The following is an 18,488-nucleotide window of genomic DNA, read 5'->3' on the forward strand; positions in this document are numbered from 1 at the left end:
TAAAACCACATATTTTTGTGGGTTAAAAAAAACTGAACAGTGCGTGCAATATTATGCATATGAAACTTTACCTTTCCCTGGCAAAGATCATCTGGTTTTCTTCATATGACACAATACAGCGTGTCTCTCGGTGTAGATTTACGCAGCAGGTTTGATTTCAGCACCTACAATCATGTAACACACTGGAGTCCGTGCTGCAGTTTCACTCAGACAGTCACACAACATGAAAACACTCGCTTCGGCTGCTTATTTGCATTGAGACGCTGATGGATACAAAAATCGTAAACTACCCGAAACGAGCACATGAAGAGCGTCACGGACGGCTGGTGGCTTTGCATATTCACAGCGAACGAAACTCCCATCCCGATTCGCCCCACCTTCAGCTGTTTCTTAGCAGACATAAACCTTTATTCCTCCAGGGGGCGCGTGGAGGCTCAAAAGCACAAACCGCCATTGAGCCGCATTCATGTCCTACGACGTTTTTTGTCTTGTCAGAAAAGATATTGTAATAATATTAATAATCGTTTAAATTCCTTAATTCGAAGGATGAATATCTTATAAACAAATAAAAGATCTAACACAGCTCTCTCAATGTAATAAATCTAAAACTATAATCACAAAAGATTGTGATTAGTCCAAGCTCACCAGCGCTGAGAAAAGTAACATTTACCATGTGACCAAAACCGCTCCGCGTGCTACAAAATTTACACGCTAATAACGAAACATTAATAACCGTTTGATTGAAAATACACAGTGAAAGCCAAAACTATGACTATTAATGCAGACACATCGTACCTGGCTAGTTATAACAACCTCCCGGCAGACATACCCGCCCATTTTATAACCAGTTTCCTAGTAATTTCCTTTCTATCAGCTTACTGTATTTCTATGCCCCCTCCCCAAGACAGCGAGAATCAACTTCAAGACTGCGCATGCCCTGGGGATCCGTTTCATTCACTCTGGCACAGAGCAAGGGTGCATTTTTAATGCCGTTTCAAAACGAATAATTGAGTAAATTATTTTATAACTAAATTATATTTTATATGTTTTAAAGCCTAGTAAAATATGGGGAAAATATATGTATATAATAACATAAGTGAATATATTATACTATTAGCTTAGCTATGTAATAAAACTCTCAAATTAAATTTCACGGTGGCCTCAATAACCAGGGGAGCAGGTTATTTTATTATGCATTTTTTCTCTTTATCTTGATAAAATGATGAAGTAATAACCATAAAGTTGGGAGTCTGATAATCTTGTCTGTAGACAACTAGGTTTTTGTCTCTGACGCTCTTGATGCATTGGGTGAACAGCAGATGTCCAGCAATCCAACAGGTGCAGTGAAGTGAATGAGGTCAGCTTTACCATAACACTGAGAACACATCATCAACCTACATATGAAATTAAACAGTGCCAGTGTGAAATCACAGGAGGCACAAGGGCACAAAACAGGTCTTGAGATCTATTTTTCCCAATCTAACAAAGGGTCATTGAAAGTAGGTCTTCAGAAAATGTTGCTCAACCACTTTAGGAGGTCAAATAACTTGTTTGAATTGTTGAGCATTTTAAAGCTACATACTTTTCATGCAATGTTAATTGCATTTTAGATAACGCTTCATAAAACTACTAAAACAACATAGCAAATGTGTAAAACTTATTTTAAAGTGTAGATATAAAAGAATATTCACCATTTCAAACTCTAGTTGTGGAATCTAAAATGAAATTATATCTGCATATCAAAAATATCTCAGCCTAATGTTTATAAAAAAAAAAAAAAAAAAAAAAAAAAAAAAAAAAAGTACCCAATCATTATGGAGCACAGTGAAAAGGGTCTGAAAACTATTTGTTATATTAAAATGTATTTATTCAAATATAATGCACACTGATAACAACAACACACCACAGTGTTAAAAAAAATAATAAAATGAAATGTAGACAGCAAAGGTTCACTTTTCTGCATTAAGATGAGGGACTTTTGAGTAACCCATCAGGAATTAAACTATATTACAGCTCTCTAAACAAAGTCTTCTGAAATGAAATATAATGCATCAAGTAGAGGGAAATCTCTTTGTTTTGACAGTTTCAGTCATGTCTCTGTCAATATTTAACTGCTGTAATCACACTGGATTATCTGTGAGTGATATTTTCTCTGCATCATTGAATCCAGCCCATATGAAAGTCTCTGACGGCGCTCTGGCACACTCTCTATACTGCATACTGGACTTTGTATGACAACCGGCTATAGAGAGCTCACTGTGTGGCACATTAGGTAGTAAAACATATGCTTTCCTTTAAAGTAAAATAAAATAGTATTTGGTATATTGGACATTTTGAACGCATTAACAATATAAAAAATAATACAAATGGTCACTTTAAAAGAATCATCAGCTTAATTTTAAAATTAAGTTGGGTGTTTAGTTTCCATGTAAACGATAACTGCAAAACATGTAACTCCATATACAGTTTCAGGAAATAACAGAATGAATATAGTCTGTGATGGTTTGGGCTTAATTACAGCCTATATGAGTACACTGAAAACATTCAGTCCAAACATCCAACTGACTTGAGTTCAACAGGCAAAAAGTTTCATAACCTCAGTGCTTCAAATCATTTACAAAACAATTGACATTTAACATTATTAACTAATACAAATTCAGAATGTAACTCCATATGAATGAAAACTACCATACATTTTCCACCTCTCTCTAAGCGTTGGCGGACTGATGTGCAATGAGACGCTCTCCTTGAGTTGTGTGGTGTTGGTCCACCTTTGATCCTGATGCCAGGGCCTGCTCTTCCAGCTGTGATGAAATACAATCACACTGATTAAAATGAGCTCATATTATATATCATATTATGCTATTTTAAAGGTTTCTAATTTTGTTTTGGAGGTCTACAAAAATAGATTTACATGCATCAAAGGTCAAAAACACTTTCGTTTTCTCAGTATACCCTGCACATCACCTAATTTCTCAAAGAGTATGAAAACGCTTCGTTCGAAGATTCAGGGTATGTTTACTTGACAACCATGTACTAAAAACGAAAAAGTTTTCCTTTGCATTTTTCACGTACAGATGACAACATTGTTAAAACAATCCCCCGTTCACACAGATCTGCGAAAATGACTAAAAGGCTGTATTATTCCTGCCAGGCCAGTAGTTGGCAATGTCACTTTGTAAAGAAACACTATGTATTTGCATGATGTCACCATTTTTACAAATTCGTTTTTGCAGTTTACACAGAGGCGATAACAGGATCATTTTCAAAAACGTGTACATTGAAACCCGTTTTCAAAAGTTTGCGGCTTCAAGAAGCCAAAAAGTTGTTGTTGTGTAAATGAATGTCCAAAACGCATAAAATTTTTTCCGTTTTTAGTTGAAAATGATGTCGTGTGAACACCCCCTCAGTCTCTCTAAACCCCTCCTTTCTGCAAACCTATTCTCTGATTGGTCAGATGGCCCAGTCTGTTGTGATCGCTCTACCACGTATAGCGCATGTCGGAAACAAAATGCCCATTACCATATATGGCAGCCAATGAAAACCATAAGCTAGCATTATTCAAATTTGTTGCATAGGTATGTAACAGGAAGTGAGACTGGAATTGCTGATGACTCGTTTTGGCAGTTCAGAATCGATTCTTTCTTTTAGGAGACAATAACTTTATTTGTTGTGCACTTTGATCTTTAAAACTTTGCAGGCCTTTTACATTCACAAACAGCTGTATTACACACTACATGAAAGGAAATATTCAAAAATTCATAATAGGGGCACTTTAAAAGTAAAAAGGCTGACAAAATGTATCACTTAAATGCAATGTAGATGTTTTGAATAAAAGCACCTGCTTTATTCTGCCTTAAATGCATAAATGTAAGGAGCTCTGAACCCTGCAAAATCATTTCCATAATCAGTCCATTGAAAATCCCTGGGGAAATGATTATGGCTTTACACAGCAGGTTAATTCAGCTGAGCCATCTGCATGAATATTGAGAGTTGTACCTGCTCTTTGATGTAGTTTTGAGCACAGGGTCCGATGCCTTTTAATTGGAGACCCACAATAAAGCACCACACAGACAGTCCAGCCTCCAGCGCAGTAAATACACTGCAGGTGAACCACAGAGCAAGGGTTGTGTCCTGGACAAGAAACAGAAGTTCAGTCTACTCTTCATATACAAGATGAAACACATTCACCATAAAAGCATTTCCACTGGTGGTGTTTTTGAAAGAAGTCTCCTTTGCTCATCAAGGCTGAATTTATTTGATCAATAATATAGTAAAATAGTAATATTGTGAAATATTATTACATTTTAAAATTGAATTTGAATATATTTTAAAATGTAATTTATTCCTGTGATGTCAAAGCTGAATTTTCAGCATTATTACTCAGTCTTCAGTGTCATATGATCCTTCAGAAATCATTCTAATATGCTGATTTGCTGCTCAATTATTATTGGTCCTCAATTATTAATAATAGTTCTTATTCCTAAACAGTTAAATAGTAGTTTATCATGGTTTCCACAAAAAATCTTAAGATAATGAAGAAAAGTTTTTTGAGCAGCAAATCAGTATATTAGAATGATTTCTGAGGAATCATGTGAGTAATGATGCTGAAAATTCAGCTGTGCCATCACAGGCATAAAATAATAATAAAAAAAAATAAATAAAAAAAAGTAAAAATGTAATACATTATTAAATTTAAATGTTGTATTTGTTAACATTAGTTAATGCACTGTGAACAAACTGTAACTGTAAACATGAACAAACAATGAACGACTGTATTTTTATTAACTAACATTAACAAAGATTAATAAATATTGTGATAAATGTATTGCTCATTGTTAGTTCATGTTATTTAATACATTAACTAATGTTAACAAATGAACCTTATTCTAAAGTGTTACCACTTTCATAGTAGTTTTAAGATGAATTCTAGTAGAAAGACTCACATAGATGCGAGTGGCATCAAAAGGGCAGTTGACGATAACCGGAGAGCGTGCATTCGCGGGCATGTTAGTGGAATTGCATCCTTTCATGAGGTGGCTCCCATCGGATGAAATGGTCAGACTGATCGCCATAATCAGCCCCACCAAGCATGCCAGCGAGAGCAGGGCGTTCAGAAAGGAACTCACTAACAGACCAATGTGCTACAGGAAGCAGAAGAACAGAGCTGTGTAAACATCACCATGAAATCAAAAAGGACAATTCTTGCTTTTTTAAATGGAATATCGCAGTATTTAAACGATTTATCCGTGCACTTTTTTTTTAATGTGCCCTCGGAATCAAAATAATTTCCCCTCCCTCTTGCAGTGACATCTCTTCTCTGATGTTTACTGGCATAAAAAAACAGTGTTTACATTTTTTCTTGTTCGAGAAGCCGTTTCACTCGGATATACGTCACAATAGAAAAGAAAAGACTATCGCAACTTCTGTTTCATGCTGACTTTAAACAATACTGGGAACAACCATAGTATTTTTGTACTGGGATACAGAACAATTGTGATGATAAGGCCTTGGAAATATTACTAAAACAGAGAAAAGGTTACTTACTAGTTTCCCGTTAGTAATATTCCTCGACATCAATATCGCAACAATTCCACTTGCGATGCTCTGAGAAAAATATTAACATGATTAGGTTTGAAGACATGAAGAGGAATTTTAGGGTGCTTTCACACTTGGTTTGATTGACTGGTCTGAACCTGAGTTCGACTGCCAGAACCGCAGAAACTCATCTCCTCACAGCAGATCTTCGTTTGTGCGTGTGACGGAGGGATTTCTGCTGGTGTTTTGACTCCTTTACATATTTTATAAGCTCTTCACGAGTTGTCATCTTATGTACGCACATACAACAAGCACATTTAGCCCAGCACACAGTATTGTTTTAGATGTTCGAAATATACGTAATAAAAGCAGCTTTTAGGTTTGGTGGTAATGAAAAGTATGAACGGTAAGCAAACTAGGACTAAATGTATAATTTTCCTTTTTGATCTGGACCAAAAGAACCCAACTATAAATGTGAACACACCCTGAAAGAAGCATTCACATCATCAAACGAACCCGGGTGTGCACCAAATGTGCTAGTGTGAAAGCACCCTTTAATTTTTCTGGCTCTGTGGGAAAATGTAGCAATGTTAAAACTGCTCAGGAAGCCTAACAAATTGAATGTTAAATATATGTGAAAACAGCACATTTCTAAAAAGCATGTCAATATGCAGACTTCATTTGGGTGAACAAGAAAACCACAGCACACCCAAAATCTAAGTAGTAGAAAATCCTTTGATTTACATTCACAGACATGATGTGACTATGTCCTTTTTGAGACTATATTCTCAAGATTCTGACTTACTGGGAGTTTAGGAGCTACAGATGAGACATACGTGAACAAAGATAAGAGCAATCACTTACCAGCAGACCTGAGGTTACAGAGATGATGTTTGATGCGGTATACTCTGTTGAGATCTCATTGCTGGGTTTGGATACGTGGCGTAACACGCTGCCATGGACAATAGCACTCAAGATGAAATTAACATGACCAATGACGATGAGAGTCAATCCTTTCTTCATCAGCCGCCCAGGACCCTTCTGCTTGTCTAGAATATAATGTAACTTTCATGCAGAGGTCTCAAAAGTCACACTTGTCACAAATGTAACTCTTTAGATAAATACTGCTAGAGCTTTACAAGAACTAACTACACGTTTAGTAACCAGTTTTGCAATGATTTTTAACTAGCCTAATGGATGACCAATGAACTTGTGCTATTAATTTTAAGGAAAGATAACACTTGTTTTGATATTTTATTTCTGGCATACATATTAAGTGTTGCTTCAATAAAAAAAAATGATTTGCAATACATATTAACTGATTTATTATAAAGTGCACAATGTTCATAGTGCATATTTATAGCGTGTCACAAATGACTTTTTTTGTCTGCTACTATTATTACTATATGACACTCCGCCGATATGCTTTAGCAGGATTTAGCGCAAAATAATGTGTCTAGGGGTTCACCCAGCTGCTAAATATTCTCTTCTACAGTGAACATAAAAACGAGAAAATTGTAAATATTACAGCAGAGCGCACTTCGCGAGAACATATAACTGATTGTCGGGAGGCTTTTCTCTCTGGAAACCCTCTTTTTATTGCTTCAATTAAACTATAAATCAACTATAATCCTTGTAGGTGCAATAAAAAAGAAAGAAATGGCTGTCTTACCGAAATCACACATATCTGTATGAGTGTATTTGAGCTCAGTTTAGAAGGAAAAACTTGTATATCAAACAGTTTCCTCCCTTCATGCTCGATGACGTCACACGCGACTCACCTGTACAGCGGAAGTGGGAGTAGCCAGAATACAAAGGTCATTCAATAGAGACAGAGCGCATTTAGTATAATCTGAAAACCACGCCCACCGGGGGAAAAACGATCCAACCGTCTCCATTGACTTTGTATTGCGTGAGGCTGCCTCCTTGTCATTTCTGACTTATTACAAAAAACAGAACAATGTCTAAAAGCTGCTATGTGACATGGTGTACAGCAAACAAGCTAAAAAACCAGAACTAAGTTTTTATAAGCTGTCGACCCCAAAAAACGAATGTTTAAGGACACAAAAGTGGATACAGGCAGTGAGACAGAGCGCAACGGGTCATATTACTATAAGAAATAAATTAGGGGGGGACGTAATCGGCGACAGGTTACACTAAACAAACAAAGAAAAAAAAAAACATTAATTATTTTTAACCATGTCAAAGAATTATTTCACCTGTCGCCGAATACACATTTCTTATAGTAATATGACCCGTTGTGCTCTGTCTCACTGCCTGTATCCACTTTTGTGTCCTTAAACATTCGTTTTTTGGGGTCGACAGCTTATAAAAACTTAGTTCTGGGTTTTTTTGGCTTGTTTGCTGTACACCTTGTCACATAGCAGCTTTTAGACATTGTTCTATTTTTTGTTTTAAGCCAGAAATGACAAAGAGGCAGCCTCAAGCTATATAAAGTCAATGGGGACTGTTGGATCGTTTCCCCCCCCCGGTGGGCGTGGTTTTCAGATTATGACGCGTGTCGCTGTCTCTATGCGAATTCAGAAAAGAATCTCTCTTATCTACTTAAAAGGTGAAAAATAAAGGTGATATTCTGGGGAAAATGTAATATATATATATATATATATATTTTTTTTTTTTTTTTTTACAATTTTTTACATATTTTTACATTTATGAATGTATATCAATGTTTATATTAATAATGTAATACTGTATAAATCCTATGTTGATATTGTCAGACATTATTGACCTATATTTAGTAGTCAGATTTTTTGTCTTCTTTTTAATTCTCTGTAACTCTCTTAATTTTGAATATTAAATTTTGCAACTCTCTTAATTTTAATTATTAGATTTTGCAAATAAAAAATAGCTGGATTTCTGCATTTGATATATGCAATGATAAACTTTGATTTGTTTTGAAATGGCTGATCAATATGATACTATGATGTTATATAAAAACACATGACTTTTTTTTTTTTGCATTGCTTTGCACTGCACACTGCCATCTGGAAATATTCTAGCTTTTCCCTTATGTTCACATGTACGGATTCTACGATGCACCTCCTATGACTGTATTACCACTTAATCCAAGAATATACAGTATTTAGTTTCATGAGGTTCACTGTAGCACTAAAACACTGTCTGGCATCTGTCTGTTTATGCCAACAATTCAAACAATGACAGCACTGATCTACTGAGATGCGTAAAACAATGCCAGTGTCCAAAGTCCTGTCATATTTGAACGACACACCCACAATATCAACACTAGGCAAATATTAGAGTAAAAACAAGTGAAAGCAAAGCAACGGCATATCAGCAAAACAAGATAGAGATTAATGATAACAGAATATTGGAAAATGATGAGGCGGAATTTACAGAAAACATACAAAACATGCCCATTTTATTGTCAGATGATATCAGAACGTCACATTTTCATAGTCTTGCATCAAAGCGTTGCTTCAATAAAAAATTATTTGCAATACATATTAACTGATTTATTATATAGTTCATATTTTTCATGAAAAACTCTGACATAATTTGTTTGCAGATGCCACTGGCTTTGATATTTTGTATCTAATGCAATGATATTTAAGTGTTGGGGGGGGGGGCATCTCATTTTTTGGTAAAGAAATAATAACAGGGAAACTTTATTTTTAACAAATAAACTATTATATTTTATTTTAGTATATTTATTTATTTATTTATTTTTATTTTGTGATTGTTATTTTTGCAAAAGTATAGTTTCCCTGTTATTATTTCTTTACCAAAAATAAGCATATAAATATAATACATATACATTTTATCACTGCATCAACCACCATATTAACCCAGAGCCACAGCGACCCCTTCTGGCCCTGCAGAAACATGCAGGGGCATCTGAAGGTCACTGCACAGCAGGTGTTGCAAATCCTGTCTGACCTTCATAAATGTGTGTGTAAAGTGAGACAAACACACAAGCACAGTATAGAAAGTCAGAACGGTATTTTTTATTTGAACTGTACTGTATGCTAAATGTTCACCTCGGTACAATAAACAAATACAAATACTCACACTAAAAACCAAACCTACAGTTCTGGAACCAACCTGACTGGAGTTGGCCGAGGACCTCAGAATATTGCATACAAACAACATAATGAGCTCAGAACAGTGCGCTTCCACATAAAGAACCCAAAAATAAAAATAAAAAAAACGAACAAACAAAAAAAAGAACAGGGAGAGGATCACAGGAAAGTATGGTTACAAAAACATTAAACTAGACAATACAGATCTAATTTAACTGCCATACATTCAACACCAAAAACGCACTGGATGTCAGATCTATAAAAATACCTCGGGTAGGCGGATAGGCTGATGGGAAGGAGCGAGTATTTAGACAGGGCTGTCGTGTGTTTTGGAGTAGCCGAAAAATGTTCTTCCTGAGACAGGGGCGGTTTTTCACTCCAGTCCCTTTTCTGTGTGAGCTGCCATCTATTTTTTGAGTTTTACAGAACTCATAGCAAACACAAAATCTAAATTATGTTCCTCATGGTGACGTTCACTCAAATCCAGATTGCTGTTTTTAGAAACTGACATTTAAAAACCTGATGCAGAATTGAATAAATCCTGGGGAAAAAAAACATTTTTAATCTAAACTAATTTATATATATATATATCAGTTAAACAGTGTGCTTTTGGGTCTTAAAGAGGGGTGGTTTCTGAGCTGGTGCTTGTTAAATTTGTGCAATTCTGTAAACAAGAGGTCAGCTACTCAAAATGTTGTGGAAAAAAAGCTAATAATTACACTATCATCTTTATTTTTGCTCAAGAACAGCCTTTATCTCTCTGTTCTCTTAATAGATACAATGTATATATATTTTTTCATTATCAAGCACTTTTAACACTGAAACAAAGACAAGCACTAATTCTGTGGATGTAAAGATACAAACGATGTTGAAACGTATAACTGAATAACTGCGTTGAGTTCTGTTACATGCCCAAATAAGGTGAGGAGGAAGAAGAGAAGTGCATGACATGATATCTGTCAATGTTTCAAACTGGTGCATGAGGAAAGAGGCGTAGCCATTATGTCATGCCACGCCTCCTAACAAGAAAGCACCGCCCACCTGCAGTAGAACAGGTGTAAATGACGTCCTCCCCTCACAAAAACAACAGAAACAAAACCACCGAACTTCCTGGGTTAAAACGTAAATGAACAGAAAAACACTAAAACTGAAAACAAGACAGTGGAGAGACGTCTGTGAAGCATGTCTCCGGTGCAGCTAGCGGCAGCTGATTGCTTTTTCACCCGTTCACTGTCTCTTAGTCTCTTAGATTTGCTGAATGATTGAACGCTGCTGTCTATTGGTCAGTGGTCACGCGCGTATGTAGTCGCCGTGGTTATGACTTGGCGAGGTGTTCTCTATGATCGCTGTGTTTGAGGAGCTGGGTGGGGGAAGGGGCGAGGCTGGGCTGGGTGCCCGGCGGCAGGGGGTGGGCACTGGGCACCCCGCCAGGCATCATGCCCTCTATTTGACCACCCATGCCACCAGGAGAGACACCCACCGCACCAGGGGGGAACCTGGAGAAAAGACGGAGAAAACAGAGTTACAGTGAGGTCATCAGTTTAATGCTACACCCTTTGACTGCAACAAAATTCTTACCCTGGACCACAAAACCAGTCATAAGTGTCAATTTTTTGAAATTGAGATTTATACACCATTTGAAAGCTGAATAAATAAGCTTCCCATTGGTGTATGGTTTGTTATGATAGGACAATATTTGTCTAAGATACAACTATTTGTAAATCTGGAATCTGAGGGTGCAAAAAAAATCAAAATACTGAGAAAATCGCCTTTAAAGTTGTCCAAATGAAGTCCTTGGCACTCACAAAAATACATTTTTGATATAATTACAGTAGGAAATTTACAAAATATCTTCATGGAACATGATCTTTACTTAATATCCTAATGATTTTTGGCATAAAAGAAAAATCGATAATTTTGACCCATACAATGTATTGTTGGCTATTGCTACAAATATACCCGTGCGACTTATGACTGGTTTTGTGGTCCAGGGTCACATATATGGTAACACTCTAAACAATAAGGTCTCATTCGTATCCAGTGTTAGGGGTAACGCATTACAAGAGTTATGTAATCAGATTACTTTTTTCAAGTAACTAGTAAAGTAACGCATTACTTTTAAATTGTACGAGTTACTTTTTCAAATAAGTAACGCAAGTTACTTTGTTTTCCCATTTATTGACTGACACCTGTCCCCATGTTGAGAGAAATCGTGATTAAGTGCAAAGGTGCTGTGTGAACATGATGGTTATTGTAGTTCTAGATTAAATGTGAATATGAATTTACTCATTTCACTAACACAAAAACAGATTCAGTATTCCTCAAAATCAATAAAAACAGTGAAATGCAATCTCTGAATATTTTGCAAACCCACAATAATTAAATGTTAAATAACACAAACATACTTTATGTATTTAATCTCACTTTATTAACCTATGTCTTTGCTGCTGACCTTCTATGATGTAATTCAACCATACTAATAAGCAAAAATGACTCTAGATAAAAATCATATTTGTGTTTCATTCTTTTGTTTTTGTTACTTAAGTAAGAGTGTTGAACTTTCTTCTCTTGCATCCTATTCCTCTGCAATCCAGAATGGCAGCACAGCTGAAAGATTTGTTTGAGCTGCGCCCTCTACTGTACAGGTGTAAATTTGCATTCGTTCAGTCTGAGGGCCTTTACATTTGCGTTATGAGTAAATGTTGAAATTAACGTTAACTAAGATTAATAAATGCTGTAGAAGTATTTTTCATTTTTAATTAATGTTAACTAAAGTAGTTAACTAAATGAAACCTTACTGTAAAGTGTTACCATATATTCAGCTTTGCCATCATAGAAATAAATAACATTCTAAAATTAATTATGTATTTTAAAGTGTAATAATATTTTGCAATATTACTGTTATTTTTTATCAAATAAATGTAGCCTTGGTGAGCAGAAGAGACTACTTTAAATGTAGTATTTTATAATCAAAGAATTCTGTTTAAAAAAGCATCCATGTAGAAAATACTTACTTTTAACAATCTCTAAATAGAGATTTTTTTCCTTGCATGTTAAAAATAACATGGAAGATAACGTCAAGAATTCAATCTATCAATTCAGAAATTGATAAATCAATCATCCAAAAAATAAATATAAATATATATATATACATACATATATACACATACACACACACACACACATATATATATATATATATATATATACACACACATTTCTAAACATGAAAATGAATTTATAATCATTATGTTTACGTTATTAAAAGGTATTTCTTTATTGAGGTATTTATTTATTTCTTACTTGAAATAAATATAAGGAATTTAAGGAATCTATTCATTTCTTACTTGATTTATTAATTTCTCATGTGATTTACACAAAGCTCAAATACTTTTTGAGTGGCACAAATGGGCCTCCATACAAAAATGCACATGCAACATAGCAAAATACATGCAGTAACAAATAATATGTGTAATTAAAATAATTCTAGAACCAATAAAAAAAAGATAGTAAGTACAACTGCTTTAGCCTTTATGTAACATTTCCATAAATGAGCAGGTATCACATGATAGCATGTTCTACAGCACATGAGAATGAGAAATGCAAAAACAAAAGCTTGACAAATGCTTGATGTTTCAGATCTCACAGTTTTGTTCATCAAGTGTCTTTCAGAGATATTTGGGCAGTATCTTGATCTGGCGAAAGCTGTGTTGTAGTACTCTGTGAATATTTACCTGTCATTGTTTAGGTATACATTTTGTCTTGCAGGCCGCCAGGAGAAACGGCTGGTAGCGGTTGGGCCACTCTGCTGAGCGAGAGAAGCAATCAGACTGAGCAACACACATTGTGTGTGTGTTTTTATGTGTGGGTTGGAGAGTTAAATGCATAAAAATGAGGTGTTAGTTTAGGGAATCGTTCAGAAGGGTCCTAGCGGGTAAAGCTAGAGGTGATGCTGTCGATGTAGAGGTTACGTTAATTTATGTGTGCCACAGGGACAGACGGCAGTAACCTTTGAGTCTATTTGCATATTGCGATCTGGGGGGTTGGGGGGGGGGGGGGGGGGGGGGGGGGGGGGGGGGGGGGGGGGAGATCACACTCACTACACAGGGATGAACTAATGAAGCTTGTTTGCATTGCTGAACACAGCCGCTGTACTGGTTGGCTGCTCATAGAGTAGAATGAACGAATTTGTTGAGTAATTCATCTCACAGCGAGGAAGGAGTGATCTAGAGTCCAGTGGGAAAAAGAGCAGGGATGGCGATTAGAAGGAATGTAATGATTCTGGTTTTGATTCAGATTTTATTTGACAATTTAGGTTCTTCAGCAGTCTGATTAATGACTTAGTACTTTTGTGGCAGTTATTTACCTTTTCTATGACTAAACAAAAACACACAAAAGGTCCAGTAAGTGAATTCTGAAAAATGCTGATGAAAGTGAATCAGACAGAGCACCAAAACACACTTGTAGCCAATCAGCAGTAAAGGGGCGTATACAATGAGGGGGGAGGTGCCTATGTTGCATACCATGTTTGTGAATTTGAGGGTGGAGCTATCAGGATAGGGGTGTGATCCTTTTGAGTAGGGACATGTTTGTTTTGGTGATTTCAAATATCAACAGCGTTTCTCAGAAATCGCTTACAGCAACTTTAATTTTTTGTAACATATTTTGATGTTTTTAATGGCATTTATAATTAACAAATAATATTTATTATTTATTAAACTATTACTATTTATTATTACACTATTTACTAAACTATTTTAGAAAATACTTTAAAATATTTTATTTAAAAAATAATATTTATTATACCATTTATTAAACCATTACTCTTTAATAAACAGTTTAAGTAGATATTATAATTAAAATGCATTATTTATTAAAAAATTACATATACACACACATATATATATATATATATATATATATATATATATATATAACAGTGAATACAAACTTTTACTATTTAGTATTATACTATTTATTAAACAATTTTGTGAATCTAGCTCATAAATATTGCTACAAAAAAAAAAAAAAAAAAAAATTTGCCATTTGCCAAAAAAATAAACTTGATTCAAGATATATTTTTGATGTCTTAATATCACATGCAGTTTTACTTTTAAGTATATCTATAGTTTTAAGAATGTTTGGATATTTAAAAAAATTAAGAGCAGGGTTGGCACTTAGAAGGAAATAAATAAAACTAAAATTAATTCTAAAAACTTAATAAAAATAAACTTAATTCAATATATATTCTTGATATCTTAATATCACATGCAGTTTTACTTCTAAGTATATTTATATTGTTTTAAGAATGTTTAGAAATTTTTAAAAATTAAGAGCAGGGACGACGCTTAAAAGGAATTTAATGATTCAGGTTTTGATTCAGATTTTATTTGACAAAAAAATTATTTAAGAAATCTGTTTTACATTTTTTACTTTTTAAAAAAAATGTTAATTATATTCAAATTATTTTTGAGACTTCAAGATTAATAGAACTGAATGCAATGAAAATCATTTGGGTCCAGTTCTAAATGAGAACCAGTTCTCATTTCTCAATCCTAGAAGGCAGCATTTACGCTGCAAGGTTCAAGTGACCCAATTCCGATTTTTTCTCCCCATGTGGCACAGATCGGTTATGACTCAAGAACGTGTAAGCAGGAAAAAAGCGCATGGATTCCGATATTCTCCGATCAGTTTCAGGCCTCATTAATATGTGGAAATAAATCTGATATGAATCGGATACATGCATTTGCGCCTGCTGTGTAACCGGACAGATCGGATATTCCCCTGTCAATGCTGTACGTCATTGAAAAAGTGACTTTTTTTTTTAAACATTTCGCAGTACAGATATCTCTATATCAAATTAAACATATCTGATTGACTAGCAGAGTATTAATTATGTTTGTTTGTATTAAATAAAAGGCGATCTGGCGCTGAAATGTGTTGCTTTTGAAATCATGCTGGGTGCTTGTTGCCGCTGTTGTCAGTGACGGCGGCTTGTGCACAGTTGTGCGCTTCAGTCCCGTTGTGGAAACTCCCTATTCGCGCCAGTGAAACCGCAAAATAACATGCACGCAAACATATCCCTGCCCTTGATATACAATCACTGAAGAACGCATTTGGTTTTAATGAGTAAAATAAAATTACATAAGAGCGGATTCGAACCCAGAACCTCTGACATGCTTAACAAAAGTTCTACCACCTGACTATTATTCCTCTCCCACGCATCCCGCTGATCTGTGTATATTATCACTGTCATGAAGAATTTGTACTATATAATTATTTTGATGTAAAGATGAAACTATTGCATTAAAAATGTTACTATGAATTCCATGTCAATAAATTCAATTTCTTGATATCATAATGCTATTTTTTGTTCATTTCGCCAAGTGTAGTGTAAATGCAGATATCAGATATGGGTCAATTTTAAAAGAAGATGCAAGCAGGTTGTCAAAAAAAATCAGATTTAGTCAAAAAACAAAAAAAATCGGAATTGGCCATCAAGACCTGCAGTGTAAATGCGGCCAAAATTAGGGTGTTTGAGATGGTAGTAAACTCAAGGGTTAGTATGATATGACAGGTAATGCATGAAATAATAGATGGAGTTCTGTGGATAAAATCTCTTTTCTCACCTGTAAGCTCCACCGTTGAGCTCCGGATGTACCTGCTGCTCCATCACCCCCCACGGTGCCGTAGTAACAAAAAACTCTTTGTTGACGCAGTTTCTGAGACTGTCTGGAATACGACCTGAAAACCAGAACAAAACCGAGACATGACGACTGATGTACAATAGCTTTGAGGGAGAAAGAGAGTTTATCTAAAGAACTAGATTTGCATTCCCTGAAGGAAATATCAATGCTTGCTAGGCAGCAAAAGAATAATGTTTGAGGTAAAATGACAGTTTGAAAAGTTATGCGATATAGATAGGAGCAAGAGAAAGAGAGAGCGATAAATCAGGACTCCCCCTTCACAGTTCACATACCATGCAGTTAACCATAATTAACCATGTAACCATTTGATAATCACAATTTCGTATGCAAATTCTATGATGACATCATGAGAAGTACACTTTGAATGGAACACATTCTAACAAATACGTCAATGGGAGCTTTCATACCAGTGATGGCCCTGCGGATCTCAGTGGCCGCGGCCTCTCTCATTTCTAGTGAGGCCTGCTCACTGTACCATGCTGTGTGAGGGGTGCAGATCAGATTGGGCGCATCCTTCAGAGGACCCTGAGTAAAACTGTGAGAAAACCAGAGCATAAGGGAGACAGAATAAGACTATATCCTAATTTGCATACTTTTACTACACATTTAAAGCATGTACTTCGCTGGTGATGTAAAAGTACATACACTACAGTAAAATTTATTTTCATTTAAAACAGTTTTCTATTTTAATATATTATTTCAAAATATAATTTATTCCTGTGATCAAAGCTGAATTTTTAGCATCATTACTCCAGTTTTCAGTGTCACATGATCCTTCAGAAATCATTCTAATATGATGATTTGCTGCTCAAGAAACATTTCTTATTATTGTCAGTGTTGAAAATAGTTGTGATTTTAGTGGAAACTGTGATCTTTTTTTTCTGTTTTTTTTTGGATGAATAGAAAGTTCCAAAGAACAGCATTTATTTGAAATAGATTTTTTTTTGTAACATTTTAAATTACTTTAACTGTCATTTTTAAATAATTTAATGCATCCTTGCTGAATAAAAGTATTAGTTTATTTTTTTTTTTTAAAGTATTATTCCCAAATGCAAACTTGAATGATTATTTTTGAGAATGTAGTATGATAATATCAACTAAATTAATTACCTTAAAATTCATAATTACTTAAATTTGGATACATTGCAATATATTGTGATAATAATCAAATGAGAATAATACAAGCAAAAGAAATAAATCCAGGGGAAGAAATCATACATGTAGTGCTACCATAACAAATTTCCATTATGTTCTAGAACAGTAAAATCCCAAAGCAGAAAATTTTTGTACAGCTGAAATAATACACCACTGTCAATGTACTATAATCTGGGATGCACTAATCCTAATTTTGCATATTATATAGAAGTAATAGTATGCAAATTTGGGTGCAGCTGAAGAGATGTTTGGAGTAACATCTATTATCTCAAGACAAACTTTGATGTACAGCAACATGGAGATAATTACTACATCATTACAAATGTTACCTGAAAGGTTCAGACTCGTGAACGTCCAGGGCGGCCCCCCGTATCCTGCCCTCTTTTAGAGCCTGAGCCAGGGCTTTTTCATCAACCAGACCCCCTCGGGCTGTGTTGACTAGGAACGCTCCCTGTCGCATCTAACAAAACATGATACATGATATACACAAAGTCCTCAAAGTCAAGCCAAAGACACTAGATGGCGCTCATGATAACAGTATGCAATTAATGGACTGTTTGTGTGTAATCTACCTGTTTGATGGTGAAATCGTTAATGAGGTGGTGATTGTGTTCGTTTAGGTTGCAGTGGAGAGACACACAGTCGCTCTGGTACAGGAGGTCCTGTAAGGTGTAAACTCTCTGGACGCCCAGCGATCGCTCTAAACCGTCTTGCAGGTATGGGTCATAAAAGATCACATTGAAGCCAAACGCTTTTGCTCGAACAGCCACTGCCTGTCCTGATCGGCCTATAACACAAATATACATAAATATATAAATAAACAAACCCATGGCATCCAGCAGTAATGACAGCAACTACTGTGTTTAACAAACTCTTGTCACCACTGACTTTAGTTAAATGCTTGAATTTAAATGGGTTAGGGATAGATTGTATTAAATTGTCTTTTTTTTAATAATATAATAATTTAACTATAACTTAATTTTATAGCTTTTATTAATTACATAAACATAAACATTATATTATGTGA

The 18,488-nt window shown here is 35.1% G+C and overlaps 3 protein-coding genes across 16 annotated transcripts in view; all 3 read right to left on the reverse strand.

The window, feature by feature from the left end:
• Positions 1-369, reverse strand: part of fzd3b (frizzled class receptor 3b) — a 35,984-nt gene extending 35,615 nt beyond the window's left edge. Inside the window, exon 1 of the mRNA XM_051868828.1 lies at positions 72-369. The gene's annotated coding sequence lies outside the window, so the exon portion shown is untranslated. The remainder of the gene's footprint in view (positions 1-71) is intronic.
• A 1,476-nt stretch (positions 370-1,845) lies between these two features.
• On the reverse strand, positions 1,846-7,367 carry LOC127498889 (keratinocyte-associated protein 3). The gene is made up of 6 exons (XM_051868829.1): positions 7,211-7,367; positions 6,403-6,587; positions 5,548-5,607; positions 4,947-5,144; positions 4,000-4,134; positions 1,846-2,804 (listed from the first exon to the last, which is right to left on the reverse strand). Exons 1-6 carry the CDS (start codon positions 7,221-7,223, stop codon positions 2,709-2,711), a joined length of 687 nt encoding a protein of 228 aa, XP_051724789.1. The 5' UTR covers positions 7,224-7,367; the 3' UTR covers positions 1,846-2,708.
• Positions 7,368-9,504: 2,137 nt separating this feature from the next.
• ctbp2a (C-terminal binding protein 2a) overlaps positions 9,505-18,488 on the reverse strand; it is a 55,020-nt gene continuing 46,036 nt past the window's right edge. For 5 of the 14 annotated variants that reach the window (XM_051868821.1, XM_051868822.1, XM_051868816.1 and 2 more), the window contains 5 exons: positions 18,034-18,248; positions 17,791-17,921; positions 16,714-16,841; positions 16,229-16,343; positions 9,505-11,095 (listed from right to left, as the gene is read on the reverse strand). In XM_051868821.1, coding sequence (XP_051724781.1) covers positions 10,915-11,095; positions 16,229-16,343; positions 16,714-16,841; positions 17,791-17,921; positions 18,034-18,248 — 770 coding nt within the window. In that variant the 3' untranslated portion in view covers positions 9,505-10,914. Of the gene's footprint in view, positions 11,096-12,613; positions 12,690-12,934; positions 13,408-13,699; positions 13,826-16,228; positions 16,344-16,713; positions 16,842-17,790; positions 17,922-18,033; positions 18,249-18,488 lie in introns of those variants that run through there. The other 9 variants (XM_051868827.1, XM_051868820.1, XM_051868826.1 and 6 more) reach the window with 7 other exon arrangements.

Source organism: Ctenopharyngodon idella, chromosome 17 (genome assembly GCF_019924925.1).
Source record: "Ctenopharyngodon idella isolate HZGC_01 chromosome 17, HZGC01, whole genome shotgun sequence".
NCBI classification, from domain to species: domain Eukaryota; kingdom Metazoa; phylum Chordata; class Actinopteri; order Cypriniformes; family Xenocyprididae; genus Ctenopharyngodon; species Ctenopharyngodon idella.

What these genes read in the sequence shown, in the direction of transcription:
- LOC127498889 (XM_051868829.1), bottom strand. An exon ending in CTGTAACCTCAGGTCTGCTG is followed by an intron (nt 5,608 to 6,402) that starts GTAAGTGATTGC and finishes TATTTTTCTCAG; the next exon opens with AGCATCGCAAGTGGAATTGT. An exon ending in AAAACTACATCAAAGAGCAG is followed by an intron (nt 2,805 to 3,999) that starts GTACAACTCTCA and finishes ATTTCATCACAG; the next exon opens with CTGGAAGAGCAGGCCCTGGC.